Here is a 22,924-nt window from a genome sequence, read left to right as displayed (position 1 = left end):
TCCTAGAAATATTCCCTAACGATCGACAGACAGGCGAAAGAAAATTATTTTTGTTGTAAATGAATATTCTATTGCTAGAACAAGGCAAAATATATAGAGTAGATGCGCTAATAAAGATGCCCTAAAAATATTTTATGTATCAGGGAGGAGATGATATTAAGCTGTCTAGTAAACTAGTCCTCAAAGTTTTATAATAACGTTTTCTTATTCGGCGGCTTTAAGGAATTTTATTAAATTTTGATCGTTGGTTCATTATCCAAACATTTCAACCATTAAATGTAATCAACAGAAGGGTTAATTTTGTGTATCATAATTAGAGATGTAAATCAATTTATCGACCATTTTCTTATCCCTTTAGGTCCCTGGTTATCTTGTTCTGTTGTATTTTTATAAATGTCTTATTCAACAAAAGATGTTTTTGTTGCCCATTTTAAAAGCGAAGCTTTTCTATAATTAGGGTCGGTCCGTCCGTACGTCTGTCCGCCCGTCCGTAACGAATAGCTTTTTTCGCTAATTTAGGCATGTCAGAATTGTCCTATTATTTTCAAACTTTGCATGGTGATTCCTGTAGTAGTTAGGTACGATTTAGAAATCGTAGCAACTCTATAATCATTAAGAGAATGTCCGTACGTCCATTTTAAACATGTTGATTCTTTTACTTTTTTAACAACAAACTTTTTTGTTATCTAATAATCCGATTAATCTAATTTTTGGTATACTGATTCCTAGGACAACAAAGTACAATATTATAAGCGAAGCAACTCTATAATCAAGTCCTAAAAATGTAAGTATGTCCATAAACATTATTCTGTATCAAGCAGTTTTTCAACAATTTTACTTACAATTTTGCTTCGGCATTTATACATTTATATTCTGATTATTCAGTTCTGACACTATACAAGTGTTAGTGTCCGTTTGTCCAACCGTTTCAGTGCTTCGCTTTTATGGATGTTGTCATTCTTGTTTTTTTTTTTATAAAAATTGACGTATTTTTCCGATAAGTAGCTTCAATATATTCATTTGTATATGTAGGTATGAAATTTTAAGTCAAAATGTCTTTTAAGATAACATGTTTTTACGCACTTTATACTACACTATGCTTTCTAAATTGTACCTAACTGTTTCAAGAATCATTATGTAAAGTTTGAAACCAATAACAAAATTATAAAATGCCTAAATTAATAATATTTGATTTTGGAGAAATATATAGTTAATACTTATTGAATGATCATACACAAAAATACTCCTTAGTAGAATACAATTAGTGGTAAAAACGTTTGGACACTTAACTTGGATATTATAAAACGTTGGGAACTACTGAAATAAAGAGCCAAATGTCTCCATTCCTGGAAAAAAAACATTGGCTCTTGCTATAAATAAATTTGCTACAAATTGTCTAAACATTGGACATTTCAGTCCTTGTTGTTTTTCAATCATAAAAATAAAAAAAGTACGTTTTTAAGGACTTTTGTACACTACTTAAATATAAGAAGGAAGGGGATAAGTCTCCAAACGTTTTAACCACTAAATACAATCTACAAAATATAATTATTATAAAGTTAAATATGTACTGTAAAATCAGACCCTTAGATAACTTCACGTTCACACCACTTTAATGGGGGTTACACCCCGACCCCATGTGGTTTTGACTTTGTGGTTAGGTTAGGTCATACATATACAGGGAGGGATGGGACATTGGACAGAAAATTACTCTAGTATCCAAAGTTTTTAACCTACTTTATATAATTCGTTGGGTTACAAATTTGGATACTTTTACTAATTTTCATTGGCTATTTTAAAGCGTGCAGTGTTCAAACCTTTCAACCATTAATTATAATCTAGAGAGGGGCTAATTTATTTTAATATCATTGGGGATGTGCATCGTTTTATAGTTCAGTGTATTATACTTTTAAATTTCTGATAAGAAGAGAGAGAGAAATGTAGAGAGTGATAGATAGATAAACAATCTAAAAGCTATGAATATATGTACATTAGTTGCTAATTATACTGTGAATTAGAATTATAATGAATTTAAAATTCATAAATATTCAATATTTGTCAAGGGGTTGAGCTTATATTAATATGGACATGGAATAATATTCTCAAACTAAGATGACAACATTCATTCTAATAATAAAGAAACTGAATCTGTGTGTGTCTCGCTAACTGCTGAACCGATATGGTTCACCTTTACAATGAAGCTTCTCATAGGTCCTAGCAAGGTTTATAAATTTTATGGGGGAGGGTACCACCACTACCACCCTCCCAAGAGAACAACCAAGGAGCCGGAATGAACGCCTATGATTAGATTAAATGATCATTTATCATTGAAATTTTAAACAATTTTGAAACATTTATCTTAAATAGCAAATAAACATAGCACTGTAGAACAGATAAACTGAAGTACATAGTAAGATTGAGAGTAGAATCGACGTAATCAAATTAATCTTGACTAAATTTTTTTTTGCATTATATCTCTGATAACAGCTGAGAAAATACGATTGTTTTCTATAAAAATTTTGAAATAAATTTTGAAAAGTAAGGGGAGAATGTTTTTTTTCTGCCTAACCCCTGCTGGCTAACTTAGTAACTATCCTGCCGGCATATAACAGCACTACGGGGCAACCCAGTGCCAAATGTTATCTATCCTAACGTGACCTAAAGTAACAAAAAAACAAAATAAAAATAACTTTTTTCAATTTATTTAAAAATAAGAGGGGGGGGGGTCTGTCCTCGACTAGACACTTTGAGGGAAACTGCGCAATATTTTGTAATATAGCTCCCCCTCCCTGCCTAGATGTCATTGATAAGGTCAAAATATATGTTTATGTCGCGTTAAACCCAGGGATGGAGGGGACATTAATCTATAAATTACGATAGTACCCAAAGTTTTGTAAACATACCCTATTATTTGTTTTCTTTACACTTTGGGTACTTTTTTCAAATCTCTATTGGTTGCTTAAAAACTAAGCAATGTAAATATTTTTAAAAGCTAAGCTTTTCTATAATTAGGATCGGTCCGTCCGTCCGTCACTCCGTACGTCCGTCCGTAACGGATAGCTTTTTCGTTAATTTAGGCATGTTAGAGTTGTCCTATCGATTTCACATTTTGCATGGTGATTCCTTTAGCAGTTAGGTATGATTTAGAAAGCGGAGCAACTCTATAATCATTACCAAAATGTCCGTACGTCCATTTTAAACATGTTGATTTTTTTACTTTTTTAACATCAAATTTTTATGTAATCTAATCATCGGATTGATTTGATTTTTGGTATATTGATTCCTGGGACAACAAAGTATAATGTAATAAACGAAGCAACTCTATAATCAAGTCCTAAAAATGTAAGTATGTCCATAAACATTATCCTGTATCAAGCAGTTTTTTAACAATTTACTTACAATTTTGCTTTGACTCTTATACATTTATATTAGGATTATTCAGTTCTGAAACTATACAAGTGTTAATGTGCGTTTGTCCTACCGTTTAAGTGCTTCGCTTTTATGGATGTTGTCATCCTTGTTTTATTTCAAATAACAAAGAGGTAAATTTGTTAATCATCATTGGAGATTTACGTAAGAATAACGAATAATGTCTTATCCCTTTAGGTTCCTGGTTGTGGTTATTAGCGAAATAAATTGAAATTTTACATATTTATTTATTTATTCATAATATGTGTAATGTTAATAAGTTAAACTTGTTATCAACAAGGTCATAAGAATGAGAGGGAAAGGATATTGGACAGTAAATTATGCTTGTACCTCTTATTGGTTGGCTCCAAAACTTTGATTGAATTTTATTGAATTGATTAATTGGTTGAAAATTCGTAGTGAACAAACTTTTCAACCTTTTATTCAATTCTACAAAAGGGGGTAATTTTGTTTGTCATAATTGAGGAATTTTTATAAATTTTTCGTTCATTGTCTTTTCCTTTTAGTTACCATGGATCTCTCTCTTTCTAATTTCCTGTAAAATATCATTTTTCCTTTTTCTTTTCAAATTTTTTTCCTCAAATTAAAGTCTCAAAAAGTCGAAGATATTTCATTGATAACGAAATGAAAATAGATTTTTTGTCTTACAGCAATATTGACGGAAAGAGAAAGTTCCATCCCCATTCCTCAGGGCGTTTAAATGAATGACAATAGACAATAAATTAATGTACATCACCGCTTATGGGTAACAAAATTGCCATTTTTAAGCATTTTATAATTATTGGTTAAAATGTTTGGATACTGCTAGTTTGGAACCAATCAAAATTCAATTAAAATAATTTAGATTTAGTAAAAAAAACAAGTAAAATTTCCAATCCAATGTTCCCATTGTCATCCGCTTATAGATTAAATTATCTATCCATCGTTTAATGTCCATCTGTCTATTTTTGTATCCATCTATTTATCAATTTGAATTCAAAACGCCCTTTTGATTATTTTAAATGGTCAAGTCGGCAAAATGATTTTGAGGGATAAGACAATGAACGATAAATTGATATACATCCCGAATGACAATAAACAATATTACTTTTTTCTAAGGATTAAAATTATTGGGGGAAAAAATAACTCTGTTAAAAAAATTTGGGACCAGAGAAATTATAGGCCAATGTCCCCCTCCCTCCCTGCATATTTCGAGACAATTAGTTTTGATTAAATTGGTACCCAGAGTTTTAAAGACATGTTTTCTCATTCGTTGGCTTTTGGTACTTTTACTAAATATTGATTGGTTGTTTCTTAAAAGACGTGATTTAACCAATAATTTTACGTCTACAGAAAGGCTAATTTTTTTATTATAAACATAGCTGACTGACTAACAGATACATATTTCGAATTATATAATATCTTTGCTACATAAAAATGACAAATAAAAATATCCGAAAAAAAGTATTTAACCCCCTACTTGTTTTAAATCTAAGTGAAATACAAAAAGTTTAGAAATTTTTATTTTTAGCTAGGTATAAATAGATCAAACCTACTGCAAATCACAAGTAAAGGTAACAGGATGTTTCGTGTGTATGTGTAAACTATCTAACCGCTGAACCGATAGGGTTCTTCTTACAAAGAAAAATAACAAGAATATCCAGAAGTAACCTAGCAATAACATGATAACTATATAAAACAGTGCAGTGGTTAGAAAACTCTTAACAGTCAAAAATAAATATTAATTTTCTAACCCTTTTTAACATATTTTTGAAATGGCAATTATGTTTAATTTATCTCCTAAACAGTTTACAAATTAAATCATTAAACGTCGGTTCTAAAGTCATTCAGTCAGGCACGTGAAATCCTTAAATCCTTATAATAAAATAACATGATGTTCGTCTGTCTGTCTGTGTGTTCCGCTGTATCGTTATGGTTCTCCTTTACAGGGTAGCTCACCCTGGGAAGGTTTATAACTATTTTGGAGGGGGATACCACCTTCCTTCCAAGAGAATTTAACTCATCCTCCACAATGTTGAGATTTTAAAAACTACTATACAAATTCATTTATCCATTTTAGGGAAGCTTAACATAGGTCTAGGGATGGTTTTAAGCTATTTTATTATTAGATAGGTTTTCAAGTCTTTCAGTCAGGCGTTTAATTATATACTTATAAAGTTAAAAGAGTAGGGGTATTATCTTTTACCATTATAAATCACAGTTAGGACTATTTACTAAGGTTTTCTTATTCATTGGCCTTAGAAATATGTGAACTTTTATCAAATTTGGATGGTTGGTTCATTTAGTTGAGTGTCAAAACAATCTAACCACTAATTGTTATCTTCAAAAGTGTAATACATAATGACTATTGAACCCGACTCAAAACTGTATAAGAAAAGTGACAAAACCATAAAACAAGCTTTCAAAGACAAAGATAATGACATTTTTGAGGGCTAAGTGGCGCTTTGCGTGCAAATCCTCTCCACGCCACCTTGAACATACTTTGCCTGTGAATTCCACTGTAACACGTCAAAAGCCCAAGGTATTATATATAATGTAACACCCAATTTAAAACCAACTCTTTGAATTTATCTGAAGGGATAAAAAATATGGCTTATAAATTGATATGAATACTCAATGATAATACACCAACGTCCCCTTCTGTAGATTATAATTATTGGCTAAAACGTTTGGACACCAAACTTGATGAATAAACCAATCAAAATTTATAAAAGTCCCTCAAAGTCGCCAACGAATAAGAAAACGTTGTTATGACACTTTGGGGACCAATGTAATAAAAAGCCCAATGACCCCTCCCCCCCCCCCTCATGATAACTGTTTCAATAATAATAGTTATATACAATTATTTGTTATCAATCAAAATTCTAATTTGAAAAAGAAATTTAATTGTGCCATTTATTTCTTATGCAATTCATGATGTTGAAATAAAAAATTGCATTATAAATTAACTTTACTTCCATTGATTATATATTAAAGAAAAATAATAGAGGGGGGAAGGGTAAATAACTGTATGTCCCTACCCCGTAGACTTTATGCCGACTTTCAATTAGGTCTTTGAAAATCAACCAATAGAGTCGTAAATATTAAAATTGCCAAGTCACTACAAAAAAAACGGAAACAAATTTGCTAGCAGGCTGGATCCAGGTAGTTTTCTGGGTTATACATCTTTATTTATACATTTATTCAAAACCAACTCTTTGAAATTTGTCTGGAATTTCTAGCATAAAAGTGTAATGAGTTGCGTCTGTTTTGGGCTAAGGCATTTCCTAATGTCGTGTTTTTTCACATGGCAGCAGTAGAATTCCTTCAGTTATGGCCGAGATTCGAACAAATCACCTCCCAACGACGAGCATATGCCCTACGCGTTAAGCTACGGCCGCAGATTTTGTGTGTGCCCATTTTCTTAATTTAATCTTAAAGCATAAAATTAAGTGAAATGTCTATCTTGGCTATAAATCAATAGGTTGAAAGCAATTGAGACGAACAAAAATTAGTTGCATAATTAAGTTTATTATCATAGTACATAAATTTAGTGAATTTTAAAAGCGCAGGTTTTCCACAGTTGAGGTTAGTCATTGCCTCGTACTAAATGTTTATTAAGTAAAATTAAGATTTTAAAAAGTTTAGATCATATCTATAGGTAAAATTCTGCCTTTTGTAATTTATACTTATTCCGAATGGATATGAGTGTAGTTTAAAGGATCTAATGGGATAAGACAATGGCCGATAAATTGATGAACATTCAAAATGATCATACACAAAATTACCCATTCTGTAAATTACAATTAGTGGTTTAAACGTTTTGACACTCAACTATTGAACCAACCAATTAAAATAAAGTCTCCTAAATTTTTAAGTCAACGAAGAAGAAAAAGTTATTATAAAACTTTGAGGGCTAGTGTAATAAACAGCTCAATGTCCCAACCTTCCCTGGTAGAGAATAGTTAGAGTACCTAAGCTACACTATAAGAAAGAACAAAATAAGTTAAGTTGTTAGCAAAATTCTTTGCTACATACGAACAGACAGACACTTTGTCACTTTTAGAATGTAAAACACTTTGCAGAAGGGAACCAACATAGATCAACAAATTCTTGAGGGTCTGGGTGATTTTCAGGGAGGAAGGGGACATAACATTTAAAATTACACTGATACCCAAAGTTTTATGACCACTTTATTTTATTCGTTGGTTCCAAAATTTTGGATTCTTTAATGAAATTAGATTTCTTGGTTCAAAACTATTAGTATTCAAACTTTTCAACAAATAATTTTATTTACATAAAAAGTAATTTTGTTTATCATCTTTGGGGATGTATATCAATTTATATAATCATCCATTGTTTTATCCCTTAAGACCCGTGGCCATTTCTGCAATAAATTATTTTATAATTGGAATAATTCGTCAAATTTTAAGTTCCAACAGTAAAAAGGCACCAGAATCGCAAACTCTTGTACAAAAGTAATAGGATTTGTGTCTGTCTATCTGTACCAAAGAATATCGCAAGCCACTGAACAGATATGGCTCTCCTTTACAGTGTAGCTTTTCATAGGTTCAGTGAAGGCTTATAAATATTTTGGGGGAGGTTACCACTACCCTCCCAAGAGAACTCAAAATCAGAATGACCCCCAAGAACAGAAGGAAAGTTGTATTAACTTTTCTTTTTAAAACTAAAATTTAAGTTGTATGGAATAATATATCATTTACTAGCAGCTTCGCCCCATTTTGAAGAATTTTTTGTGAACACATTATTTACAAAACAAATTAAAAAGAAAAAAATAACAAAACATTTTTTAAAAGTTTTAAAGAAGAAAAAATTAGGTCGGGGGATTTCTTTAATTTTTTGGGATTTGAGGATGTTCCACCCTTTAAAATAGCTAAAAACCAGCATTAAATTAGTAGGTATATTCCCTGAAGACTAGAATCTAATCGGTTCAGCGGTTACCAAGATCTTAAGCTTCAGACGGACAGACATGATTCTACTTTGTATTATAAATAGTTTTTTTTAACCAAATATTTTTACATAAATTTGTAGTTTGAAAAGAGCACTTTTTTATCTCTTATACTTGACATTGAATTTTAAACGGAGAAAAAATACAGGGATAGAACAGTGGGTGATAAATTAATATTTCATTTCGTTTGGACACTACTAATTTTTACCACACAAAAAAGATTTTAATTAATATTTTCTTAGTCAACAAATGAAAAAATGTCTTTTAAACTTTGGGGACCTTCAAAATTTACAGCTCAATGTTTCCATCATTAGAGTAAAACAGTAAAGGGAGAAAGGGTTAAATAACTGTATCTCCCCATCGCAACCACCTTGTGCAACCTTTCTATTAGGTCATTGAAAATCAACCAATGGTGTCGCTTATAAACACAGCCAAGTAGCAGACAATGATTTAGAATTAGACGAAGAAGTCGTTGAAAAAGGAAGCGAGGTAGTTGTCTGTATATACATCTATACTATAAATCTGTTTTTTCATTTTCCTTCCTGGTTTTACAAAAGATTTTCTGTATTAATACTGTAGTGTAGTATGCTGTTCATTTTTAATAAAAGTCCTTTATTGCTACGCTACTTATATCTAGACATCATTCAGAGAGGGAAGGGACATTGGGCTGTTTATTACACTAGTCCCTATATTATTTTTTTCTTATTCATTTATTAAACAACTTTGGGGACTTTTATTAACTTTTGATTGGTTGGTCCATTTAGTTGAGTGTCAAAACGTTGCAACCACTAACTGTAATCTACAGAAGGGATAGTTTTTATTGAATATCATTTTGGATAACTGATATTTCTGCCATTGTCTTATCCCTTTAGATCCCTGGATATCATTGCTATAAATATGCAAATTACAATTATTAGATGATTTCAATAAAATATTGAATTAGAACATTATGGTAATAGATAAAAATAAAAACACACCCAGACACATATAATATTACTTTTTTTAAATGATAAATATGTAAATTACACTTATTAGATGATTTTCAGAATATAGTAACTTAAACTAAAAGTAATAAACAAAAACAAAATTACTGAACAAGCATGAAAATATTTTATAAAAATATTAGATTGGCCGGAACTGCCGTATAACTAAAGACGTTAATATATTATTATCTACCATATTAGACATTAGTATGTCTTTTTTTATTAACGTTTAACTACACTTATAGAAAAACGTTCAGCAATTAAAGGTATGTTTGAATGATATTTATACATTTCAAGAAGCAAGAGTGCATGTAGGACTGTTGATTACACTGGTACCCGAATTTTTATCACCATGTAATCTTATTTGTTGGCTCAAAAAACCCAATAATTGATTGTTACAAAACTAGAAGTGCCATATCTTTTAAAACAAGAATTTACTATACAAAAGGGTAATTTGTTTATCATAAATTGGGTGCTTTGTCCTATCCCTGAATTTACCTAGTAATCATGCACTGGATTAACATGCAACTGACGGACATACATACAAATAAGTAATATATAGAGTAGCTTCGCTACGCTACTAATACTAAAAGTAAATTATAAAGTAGTTAAAATTCAATAGCCTATAAGAAACACCATACTTTCAGTCAAAGAGTTTTATCAAAAAGTTGGGAAATTTAAATACTAGCGGCTGCACCCGAAGTATCTGTGCTTTTAACAGGGATCTAAAGGGATAAGACAATGTCCGATAAATTGATGCACATCCCTAATGGTGATACACAAAATTACCCCTTAAGTAGATAAAAATTAGGGGTTGAAACGTTAGAACACCCAATCTAATGAACCAAGCATTCAAATTCACTAAAGACCCCAAAGTTGCTAAGCCAACGAAGAGAAAAACGTTATTATAAAACTTTGGGGACTAGTCAGGGGCGTAATTCGGTTTTGGGGGGGGGGGGTAAAATGGCGCGCAAATTTTTTTTAAGCCCCCAAAATTTTTACCCCGGGGGTAAAATTTGCTTGGGGGGGGGGGGGGGTAATTACCCCCCCTGAAATCTGTTGGCAGGGGTAAAATTTGTTTACCCCCCCCAAAATTTACCCCTGGGGTAAAATTTTTTGGGGGGGTAATTTAAATTTTATCAAAAATTTAGTATTAAAAATGCGCGCGAAGCACGCAAAAATTTTTTTTGTTAGAGATTTTCTATTTTGGGGGGGTATTTACCCACCCAAAATGGGTAAATACCCCCTCCTAAATGGTTGGGGGTGCCTACTGCACCCCCAGGGTAGGGGTAAATTTTAAATGGGGGGTGGGGTAATCGTTCCCATTAACCCCCCCCCCCTTGGACGTCTATGGGACTAGTGTTGGTAATCAACGGCCCCAATGTCCCTTATCTCTTTGGCTTTTTTAAAATGAAATAAGATTACTGTTCCTTTGCTTGTTGACATACATAAGATTACTGCCAGTTTAGCTTGCCCAAGCTTTCGGCCCATTTGGTCTAACAAATCTGGTTTTAAACTTTAATTTTTTATATTATTTCAATATCAACCGGAAGCTGACTAGAATACGATGCGATAATTAACTATTCTAATACTTAAAAAACAAGGATGACAACATCCAACGGTAGGACAAACGGACATTAACACTTATATATTGTCAGAACTAAATAATCAGAATATAAATATATAAGAGTCGAAGCAAAATTGTAAGTAAATTTGTTTTAAAAAATCCTTTATACAGGATAATGTTTATGGACATACCTACATTTTTAGGAATTGATTATAGAGTTGCTTTGCTTATAACATTATACTTTGTTCTCCCAGGAATCAATATACCAAAAATCAGATCAATCGGATGATTTGATCACATAAACATTTGTTGTTAAAAAAGTAAAAAAATCAACATGTTTAAAACGGACGTACGGACATTTTGGTAATGATTATAGAGTTGCTACGCTTTCTAAATCGTACCTAACTACTAAAGGAATCACCATGCAAAACTTGAAATCGATAGTACAATCCTAACATGCCTAAATTAACGAAAAAAGCTATCCGTTACGGACGTACGGACGGACGTACGGACGGACGTACGGACGGACGTACGGACGGACGGACGGACGGACGGACGTACGGACGGACCGACCCTAATTATAGAAAAGCTTCGCTTTTAATAATTATAGAAAAGCTTCGCTTTTAAAAACACTTCGTTAGTTAAAAGCACCTTGGTTTATAAAGATTTTTTAAAATTTACCAACTTTTTAGAATAAAATCCGTGAATATTGAATGGCCCCGAGTGAAGAGATAGAAATTAAATTCATAAATACCTTCACCTAAAAAACTTTTATTTTACTTATTTATTTTAACTAAAGATAAGTATCTTATAAATTTCTTGTTTAAATGGGTTTTACTTTTTATGGAAGCTTTTTTAATTATTTGGGACAGTTTAAGGCTATTTTCCTAAGCTTCCCTCCCTCTCAAGTAAAGTTAAAAGAAGTTTTTTTTGCAGTATTAGAGTATATCTCCTCATAGCTTAGTATTTGGCTTCCCTATATGCCAATTTTCATTCTTGTTTTTTTTGTATTGAAAATAAATCTTTAAACTTGCTTAGGAAGGGAGGGGACATTTAGACTGTTTATTACTTTAGTATCCAAAGTTTTATGACAACATTTTGTCATGCGTTATCTCTAAAACTTTTATTAAATTTTAATTGGTTGGATCATTAGGTTGAATGTTCAAACGTTTTTAAGCTAACATTTAAAATACACAGAAGGGTTAATTTTGTTTATTATCAATGGGGATTTATATCGATTTTTTGTCGAATGTCTTATCCCTTCAGAACCCTGATTTTGCCACATCTGTTTACTTTATATTTTGAAATTTTTAGAATGTAAAAGTTTTACTAGAAGATTTTTGTTGACATTTACGGTGCAATTTTCAACATTTTTATGTTTTTTTCCCCATAATCGCAGCTACACTATAACTAGAGTGTGTCTGTACGTACTTACACTTTCGTAGCAGCGTAGCTACACTATAACTAGAGTGTGTCTGTACGTACTTCCACTTTCGTAGCAGCGTAGCTACACTATAACTAGGGTGTGTCTGTACGTACTTCCACTTTCGTAGCAGCGTAGCTACACTATAACTAGGGTGTGTCTGTACGTACTTCCAGTTTCGTAGCAGCGTAGCTACACTATAACTAGAGTGTGTCTGTACGTACTTCCACTTTCGTAGCAGCGTAGCTACACTATAACTAGAGTGTGTCTGTACATCCTTCCAGTTTTTTTTTATTGGAGCCGCTGCTCAATAATTAGATTATGTATGTACGTCCATTAATTTAAATACAATGAGATTTACAAGACTAAAGCCACAAAATTTTTAAAAAGTTTTCTAAAACATTCTCTACAAAATTTTTCTGTACTATACTTTACTTTTTTATGTTATCTAAAATCTTATTTGCTCTTGCGCTACTTAAGGAAATAATTGTTATTGTTGCATTATTTTTGTTTGCTTAAAAAAATGTTTTTATGCAACATAGAAAAATAATACCAATAAGGAAATTTAAAAATAGAGATCGACAGCTTCAGCTAGTTTCAGCCGAAGTTTTTTGTTACAAAGTCAATTTGTAAGTATCAAGAGTCAAAAACTTATTTTTAGGGGGGTTAGGGTGTGGTAAAGTTCAATGTTGAGTGGGTATAATATTGCAAAAAAGTGTTTTACTACCCCCCATTGAAAATTTACCCCAGGGTTGAAATTTAGTGGGTGGGGTGATTACTTCCCCCAACCCTCAAAAAAAGTTTCCAGGATTTAAAGGGATAAAACAATGACAGATAAATTGATGTACATCCCAGTGATGATACACAAAAAAGTCCTTTTGTTGATTAATTAATAAACGTTTGAATACTTAAATTAATAAATCACCCAATCACAATTTACCAAAGTCCCCAAAGTTGTTAAGTCAACGATAAAATTTGGTTATTGTAAAATTTTGGGGACCTTCGCCCTCATACAATGTCTGAAGCGGCTAGCAAACCATTGATAAAAAAAACCAACAGTATATGTTGTTGTTTAAACATTTAATAAAACATAAAACTAATGTTTTAATAACAAAAATAATATAGACACATCAATTTCCTTTATAATGGCAACAATCATAAAAAAAACAAGGACAAGAAATTTTAGAAATTGCGCAGTAATAACAAATTATTCCTTTTCATAAATAAAGTTAATCCAATTTTTTTTATTGTTTAATAGAAAGTTTTTCGAAGATAGTAAAGTTAAAAATGATAGGATTAGTTCAGTTAGCTCCGAAGGATCGAAGGCCCGGCCAACAAAGCAGAGATTTATCCTTTATTTTTATTCTTTTTGCTTTTCGCGGAAAATACGATATAATATATGGTTTTTTGTTCAAGCTCAGAACCGGTTTTAATCCAGCCGAAATAAATCCATTATCGATAACGTTATCATCAATTTATTTCAAAACAAGCAGTAGAATAAATAATCTTTTCTTTGACAGACGGACGGACGTTGATATTAAGTAGTTGTTTTCCTAAAACAAGGAAATGTACCTTTTTTACAAGCTTTTATGATAAACATTTTTTTTAGAGACATCTTATTATAAATAAAAAAATATGAGTTAAATTACTCTATAAACAAAGAAGAACGATGTCTGTCTGTCTGAAACTTAATATCCCGGTAACCGATGAGCTTGTTCTACTCTTCAGGTAATTGTTGTGATTAAACGAACGATTTTATATATTTTTCAAAATACCTCTAGGGGCGAAGCCCCTAAATGCTAGAAGCGAAACAGCTAGTAATTAATAAGATATAAGTGGAGAAGTGAGAAAGAAAACCCCTAAAAAAAAGAAATGAATTTAGACGCATTTTTTTACGTCACACATTATACTTTCCAGCGCTTCCAAAATTACCTGATGTGACCGCCCCAGAAGTCTTCTGGCTTCTGTTTCTTCCTGTCCTTCTTGTACACAACCTTCCCCCGGGCGGTGTCCAGCACCAGGCTCGTCATGGCAGATCAGTTCCTTCTTTACCTCTAAATAGTATATAGTAGGGTATGTTTAAAAGATCTATAGTATAGATGAATATACAAATAACTACCCCCCCTTTCCTAAAAACATTTTTCGTCTGCTAGAAATTTTTTTTCTTCTACTTGGCTGTGTTAATATCCCCGATACTAATTGATTTTCAAAGACCCAATTGAGAGTCGGTACAAGGTCCTTGGGAAGGGGACATACAACTATTTAACCCTTTCTCCTTCTAGTGTTTTACTCCTATGTCTTCTCTTCTGTACATGTTTCATCAGAGCTGTATTTTAACTCAACATCAAAAAATGCCTTGTTTTCATCTCATTAAAAAATATCAACTCTTATATATTTGCTATTGTTTCTTTCTAAATACTATCTAGACAGGGATCTTAAGGGATAAGACAATGGTCGATAAATTGAAGTACATCCCCAATTATTATACACAAAATATCTTTTCTGTATATTGCAATTATTGCTTGAAACGTCCCCAAAATTCTTGGACCACGAATAAGAACTTAGAGGCTCGTGTAATAACCAGCTAAATATCCCTCCTTCCCTGCTATGCAGATGTGAGAATTGGGCTGTTTATTACACTGGTCCCCAAAGCTTAAAATAATGTTTTCCTATTCGGTGGTTTGACAATTTTGGGGACTCTTATTAAATTTTGATTGGTTGGTTCATCAAGTTGAATGTTGAAACGTTTCAATCTTTAATTGTAATATACAAAAGAGGTAATTTGGTTTATTATCATTAGGGATATACATAAATTAATCGGCCATTGTCTCATCCTATTAGATCCCTGCTTTAAAATTGTGTAATATCAAAATAGTAATACTAAAATAATACATAACAAGAATGACAACATCCATAAAGCGGTAGGACAAACGGACATTAACACTTGTATAGTGTCTGAACTGAATAATCAGAATATAAAAGTATAAGAGTCGAAGCAAAATTGTAAGTAAATTTGTTGAAAAACTGCTTGATAGAGGATAATGTTTTTGGACATACTTAAATTTTTAGGGCTTGATTATAGAGTTGCTTCGCTTTTAATATTGTTCTTTGTTGTCCCAGCAATCAATATACAAAAAAATCAGATCAAACGGATACTTAGATCACATAAAAATTTGTAGCTAAAAAGTAGAAAAATCAACATGTTTAAAATGGTTCGTTCAGACATTCTGGTAATGGTTATAGAGTTGCTACGCTTTCTAAATCGTACCTAACCATAACAACTACAGGAATCACCATGCAAAGTTTGAAATCGATAGGACAATTCTAACATGCCTAAATTAACGAATAAAAGCTATCAGTCTCGAACGAACGTACAGACGGACGTACGGACGGGCAGACCCTAATTAATGAAAAGCTTCGCTTTTAATAAAAATTACCTTAATTATCTCGAGTTATCATAGTAATCTTCAAATTTCTTAGAGTTTGTCCTTCAAGATATAATTCATTTTTGATTATTTATTCTGTATTTGATAGTTTGTTTTACATTTTAGATCTAAAAAACATTAATAAACAAATTACATATATAACTAAATTTAGATTAGCTTCACTTTTATAAATAGTCAATATTTATAAAATAACAAGGATGACAACATCCACAATGGCGAAGCTCTAAAACGGTAGAACTACAGAACATTAACAGTAGAGTGTCAAAATAATGGCAGGATATAAATATATAAGTCTAAACAAAATTGTAAGTACATTTGTTGCAAAGCCTTTTATTATAATTATATCACATACAAATTTTGTTAAAAAGGTTAAAACACAACATGTTTTAAATTGACGTACGTACTTTCTGGTAACGATTATAAAGTTGCTATGCTTCTTAAACGTTCCTAATTGTTATAGGAATCATCATGCAATGTTAGAAATCGTTAGTACAATACTAACATGTCCAATTTAACGAAAAGAGCTAACCATTTCAGATGTACGGACGAACCGACCCTAATTACAATAGAGTTACTGAAGAGATATATTGTCTAAAGAGGCCAATAAGAGATACTGACGGAACATTCAAAAGATCTTTTTGGTTAAAACATTCTAATTACAGAAAAGCTTCGCTTATTGATATAAAAAAATAATAAAATAAGCTCTCAATAACATTTTTCCTTGGATTTTTAGGATAAAAATATTTTCTTTATATTACCCTACAAGGAAATATTACTTAGAGGTAGAAAAATAGTTATTTATTGCATATTATTATAGACAGCTTTCCGCGGATAATTAAAAATATAAGATTAAAACCAGTATTCTTAGCCCCGAGGGTTTTTATTTTAATATTCGTGAAAAATTGTCTTTATTACGATGGCATACATGATTTTTCAGTATGGCTGAGAACCGGTTCTAATCCTGCGGATATTAATTGGTTTCGTAGCCACACTGTAATAGTAATTACCGCATATTATTATGAACAGTTTTCCGCGGATGTAAAAATGTACATTTTAAGATTAAAACCAGTTTTTTTAGCTCCGAGATACCAAATGTCACCTCCCTCTATACCGATTAGAATTGTGGGTCTTTAAAAAAAATTGTAATTTTGTAGATTTTTTTTGGAAAATCTGTCTAAAACTGTATATTTATTCTGTACAATAATTGTTTACAGTGAAACTTTTCTATTATTAGAGTCTTACGTGAACGTCCGTCCGTCCGTCCGTCTATCCGTCATGGTTAATTCTTTTTGTTTGTTTAGGGATGTTAGAATTGGGCTTTGAATTTAAACTTTAAGAAAGCGTAGCAATTCTCTAATCGTTACCAGAGAGTCAATTTTTTTAGATGAATTTTCCATTCAACTGATTTATAGAACAATGATTCCTGGGGCAACAAGGTACAATGTTTAAAGAGAAGCATCTCAAGCCCAAAAAATTTAAGTATGTCATAAATGCAGAATCCTGTATTTACGCAATTTGCAACAAAATCCTATACTATTTTATTTATACTATTAATATTTAGCTAATAAAGTTTTAAGCTGGTCTTAGAGCTTTGCTTTTATGGATGTCGTTATATTTGTTTTTTATTTAAATATACAAACATCCTTGAAAGAAATTATTTTTTTCATCAAAATAATAATATTATTACGTTATTTATCTGACAAAAAAGAATGGTTTTTTTTTCTTTTTTAAAAAGTACACCATAATTTATACAGTTTTTTAGAATCGTAATAATTCTATAATTAGGTATGTTCATCTGTCTGACTGTCTTAGAAAGACGTAAGCTGTCATTATATATCCTATTCATGGATCTAAAGGGATAAGACATCCCCAATGATGATACACAAAAATACCCCTTTATAGATCACTATTAGTGGTTGAAACGTTTTGACACTCATCTAAATGAACCAACCAATCAAAATCAAATAAAGATCCCCAAGGTTGAACTTTGGGGACAAGTGTAATAAACAGACGAATGTCCCCTCCCCCTCCCCCCTGTATCCTATACGACATTATTAAAAAGTCAGCTAGAATTCTAAACTTAATTAAACTTTTATAAAAAAAAATATGTCATGTCTGAAATAAGTTGTGTTTAAACATCATAATAGTATTAGTTAAAACGGAAGGTTTCCAAAGTTTTATAAACACGTTAACTTATTCGTTGGTTTAAATAAATTAGGGTAGTCTTATACAATTTTGTGTTTCCAAAGCCAGTAGTTTTCAAACTTTTCAACCAATAATTTCAATCTAGAGAATAGGGAATTTTGTTTATTATCATTGTGGATGCAAATTAAATTATTGTATCTCTTGGGATTTTTGATTATTCTAAAGAGTATCTTTGCTAACATGCTTACACGAGTATTAATTTTAAAAGTTTGATCTTGAAATTTGTCAAAGGAAACGTCGATTAAACAAACATGACTTTTCTATTTTTCTTAAAAGAGATAAATCTATCATAAAAAAAAATACAATTATGTCCATAAGTAGCGCAGAAATTATAAGATATTCATTTTCTTTATAAAGAAAAATATAAATTTTTATATAAAAATATAAAATAAAATAGCCTTAAACCATCCTTTGTTGACGTGAAGCTTATCTGTGATGGAGAACTCAATCGAGTCAGTGGTTACCGAGATCTTGCACATCTTAATCTCTACGACTCAAGAGAAGGGCGAGAGGGTGGAGGTTCCACCCTCTACTTCATTTTGAGTTTTTTTGAATTAAAAAACAAAATAAATTGTGGGGATTTTTTCCTACGGCGATTTACTAAACCTTCTCAGATCTACAAAATGCTTTACTGTAAAGGAGAACCATATCTGTACTGCGGTTAAAGAGATCATATGTGACAAATAAACATCTTGTTGATTTTATTTAAGAACCATTTAAGTCACTGAAAAAGTATTTGTTTTTATTAAAATGTGTCACTGTCATAATTTTGATGATGTACAAAAAAGGAGTCACTTTATCAACTTAAAAAAGATTAAACCACCCAAATTTATAACAAGTATAGGTAAGGATATAGCAACTAAAGGAAATTTTATTTTCACCTGTCTAAAAAAAATTTAAAAAATACAATTTGTCACTATTTTGAAAATCATTAATAGAATTTTTTAACTTTGACATAAAATTATCTCGCAGGTTTAAAAATCTTAGGCATTATAAATTGTTGTTTTTTATTGTGTTTTTCTTGTTTTACTAAATGCTTCGCTTCAAGGGGTCAGGAAAAAAATTAAAATCACTCAAAAACATTCTTAAAGCTTCACAGAAAAGTACAAACCATTCGAACCTTTATTTTCAAAAATATTTAGCTTCAGACAAAAATCTTACTACTTTATAGCATATTAGCGGCCTCTAAAGTAGGGCAGGAGGGGTCAGGAAAAAAATCCAACACCACCCCAAGACATTTATAAAGCTTTATAGTAAAGTACAACTAATTCGAACCCATATTTTTCAAAATGTCTACCTTACTACATAATATTTTAGGATATTCTCTATTTATCTTAAAACCATTCTTGGACCTATGTGAAGCTACCCTATAATGGAGGACTCAATCGGATCAGCTATTAGGATATCTTAACGGACAAACAAGCATAATTCTTACTACTTTATATGTTACTACTGGCTACACTCCGAGAGTAAAGTATCATAAAACCATCTAAACATATGTATTTACCGAAATCTTAAGGTACAGACAAAAAAACCTTACTAATTTATAAAATAACTAGGGGCTTTGCCCCAAGAGGTTTATCAAACCAATTTTTCGTATTTTAGATTTAAAAGAAAATTTTTTTGGGGGGAGATAAATTTTTTTTGGGGGGGTGGGGGTAATCGACCCCACTATTCTAATTTTATTTTAAAAAGAATTTTTTTTTTTTTTTTGGGGGGGGCGGTATTTTTCATTTTCACACAGACAAACAGACAGACATCGTTTTACTTTGTATTATATATATATATTGAACCAATAATATTTTATCTTCCAGAAGTTATAAGACCACTGTACAAGGTCATTTCAAATTTCTAAAGCTATATAATATCTAAGAATTACAGTAGAGCCTTAAGACTAGTCATTTTTTGCATTGCATTATAAACAGCTTTCCGCGGATATAAAAATGTACAATTATAGCCCGTGCCTTCGACATCTCAGGGCAAAAAATGGTTTTGATGTTATGGTTGTACATTTTTACATTCGTAGAAAACTGGATGTAATACGATGCTATACATATTTTTTCATTATGGCTGAGAACCAGTTTATATTAAAGGTTGTCTTATTAGACTAGCGTTCATTATTCATATTGTTTACAGGAAAGGAGGGGACATCAGACTGTAAACTACACTGGTCCCCAAAGTTTTATAAACACTTAAAAGCATTGTACAAACTTAATCAGGTTTTGTTTAATGTAGATAATTTTGTTTTTTATAATTGGGTGGTAATTACTCTCTCATAAAAGTAACATATTGTCTTACAAGCTTACATTTTAAATTTTATGATAAATTCTGACTTTAGAACACATCTATATGATTGTCGTTAAAATGGAAATAGAATATACGTGGATATTATGACAGGGGAAAAATTGTTGTCAATTTAGGTTTCTAACATGGTACCCATTTATTGTTTAGATCATTCATCCAGTAGGAGGGGAGGGGATGGAGTAGATGCGTGGATGGGGGTTAGTGTTATTTTAGCCCTCTAAGAGTTTCACTTTATTAGAAACATGAAGATCTGGAATAACATCCAAGTAATAATATATCCATTGTAGTCCATGATGAAGAAAATGACGGTATGCACCCTAACTTCCGCACATGTATAATATCATATCATCATAAGAATCATTACCCAGGGAGGGAGGGGACATTAGACTGGTACCCAAAGTTTTATAATTTTATTCATCTGCTCAAAAACTTTGGGTACTTTTGATTTGTTGGTTCCAAAATAGTAGTTTCAAAACTTTTTAACTAATAATTCAAAATTACATAATGGGTAATTTGTTTATCATAATTGGGAATGTATATGTCTTATCCCTTTGGATCCCTGGTATTATTAAAACAGCACTTGTTGCCCCGTTCACTTTTGCTTCCTTTAAGACACTTCCTTTTTTATTTGCTTTCATTACCAGTTTTTAATGAATTGTATTTATTATACAATAATAATTCCAAGGATGATTAGACACTGTAATGCAAGTGAAGCATGTCTATAACTATATTAATATGTTTGCAATTATGAAACACTGTTCGTGATGTGTGATGATGATATGCGGAAGTGGGTAAACACCCCCAGAGAAAATGACATCAAACTAATTTTGGGGAAAATGGATTTGGATGCTTTGGGGCAAAATTTGATCTGGAACCACAGGGATACAGGGATAAGACACTGGATTTAAAATTAGGCTACCCCCCCCCCATTCCATTCTTAATTAACATATTTGGTAGCTACCTAAGTTGAACTTTACAAGTATTTAACGATTAGTTCATCGCCAATTGCCTTATCCTTCTATCCCTGTGGATAATATAGAAAATATGGAAGGGATAATACAATAGAAGATGCTTTTATCTTCTCTTTATCCTTATCCAATTTTTCGGCCATTGTCTTATCCCTTTAGATTCCTCAATAAATTAGAGCAATGAATACAAAAAACTGTTTTGATGATATCAGCTGATAAGAAGAGTAATATCTCCTCAGGGTTACACCAGGAGGGGAGGGGACATTGGACTGTAAATCACACTGCACTGGTACCCAAAGTTTTGTATTTTTTTCATTGGCTCAAAAATTGGGTACTTTTCTTGAATTTTGATTGGTTTATTTCAAGATAAAACTGTTTAACCAATAATGATTTAAAAAAGGAGTTGTAGTAAACAGTTTGATACATGGAATACAAATGTGTCATGCTACCAATTTTCAGCGATCTTAAGGAATAAGACAATGGACGATAAATTTATATACATACCCAATTATCCATTCTGTATATCAAAATTATGGTAGAAACTTTTAGACAATTATGTGTAACTAATGTTTTCTTCGTATTTTGAGCAAAAAAGGCAAAAAAATGTGATTTAGTATGTTTTAGGCATCTTTGGAAATATAAATGGATTTTTGGATGCAGGGGCGTCCAAGCTTTTTCTTTTTTTTCGGAGGGGGGGTAAAATTTTTTTAGGGGGGGTAACTTGTTTTAAGAGGAAAAAAACGGCGCTGCAATTTTTCCCTCCCCCCAAAACAATTTTTTACCACGGGGGTAAAATTTGCTTGGGAGAGTGTATACCCCCTCTGAAATCTGTTGACAGGGGTAAATTTTTTTTACCCCCCCCCCCTCCTTGGACGTCCTGGTTTGGAAGGCTCATGTGGCCGCCAGGATACAAAACAATCTTTCATCATAGAGGGAGGGTATATTGGTCTACTTATTACACTAGTCCCCAAAGTTTTATATTAACGTATTCTTATACGTTGGAACAACAACTTTGGGGATATTTATGGAATTTTAATGGGTTTGTCCATAAGGTTGAGTGTTCAAACGTTTCAACCACTAATTGTTATCTACAGAAGTATTATTTTTGTGTGTAATTATTAGAGATGTACATAATTTTTTCGGCCATTGCTCCATTGATCATCTTTTACACAAACAGAATGAGAGGCAAACAAACCCTAGGGGGAAGCCTTAAACATCCCCTACCCCTACCCCCCCCCCCCCCCCCCCCAACCCTTAGTATATGGTTAAGTAATTTAAGTCCGCCTTCTATTTATGAAATCAGAAATCAGGGAATCATTTCAAGTTTTTTAATCTTTTAGATCAGGAAGTAACTTTTACAGGTCCCCAAAGTTTTATGAACATGTTTCTTCACTTAAAACTTTGGATACTTTTCATTATTTCTTGATTGGGTTGTTCAAACTATCACTGTCTAAACTGTTCACTCAAAATTTGAAACAACAGAAGGTATTATTTTGTTTATTATAATTGTGGTTGTCCATCAAATTATTATTCATTGTCTTAAAATATTCGCTTTCCATCTTTAACATCATATTTATTTAATATATTATTGAGATTTATAGACTTCTACCGTATTAAAGTTTACTATACTTTTTAAACTTTGATATATAAT

At 31.7% G+C, this 22,924-nt stretch overlaps 1 protein-coding gene across 1 annotated transcript in view; it reads right to left on the bottom strand.

The window, feature by feature from the left end:
* LOC145333258 (uncharacterized) overlaps positions 1–15,905 on the bottom strand; it is a 71,599-nt gene extending 55,694 nt beyond the window's left edge. Inside the window, exons 1-2 of the mRNA XM_080178393.1 lie at positions 15,788–15,905; positions 14,283–14,404 (exon numbers count right to left, since the gene is read on the bottom strand). Coding sequence (XP_080034519.1) covers positions 14,283–14,380 — 98 coding nt within the window. The 5' untranslated portion in view covers positions 14,381–14,404; positions 15,788–15,905. The remainder of the gene's footprint in view (positions 1–14,282; positions 14,405–15,787) is intronic.
* Between the last annotated feature and the right edge of the window lie 7,019 nt (positions 15,906–22,924).

The sequence above is a fragment of the Acartia tonsa genome, chromosome 12, assembly GCF_053477335.1.
Source record: "Acartia tonsa isolate MP-2025a chromosome 12, ASM5347733v1, whole genome shotgun sequence".
In the NCBI taxonomy this organism is placed as follows: Eukaryota; Metazoa; Arthropoda; class Copepoda; order Calanoida; family Acartiidae; genus Acartia; species Acartia tonsa.
This window is presented reverse-complemented; position numbering and strand designations above follow the sequence as displayed.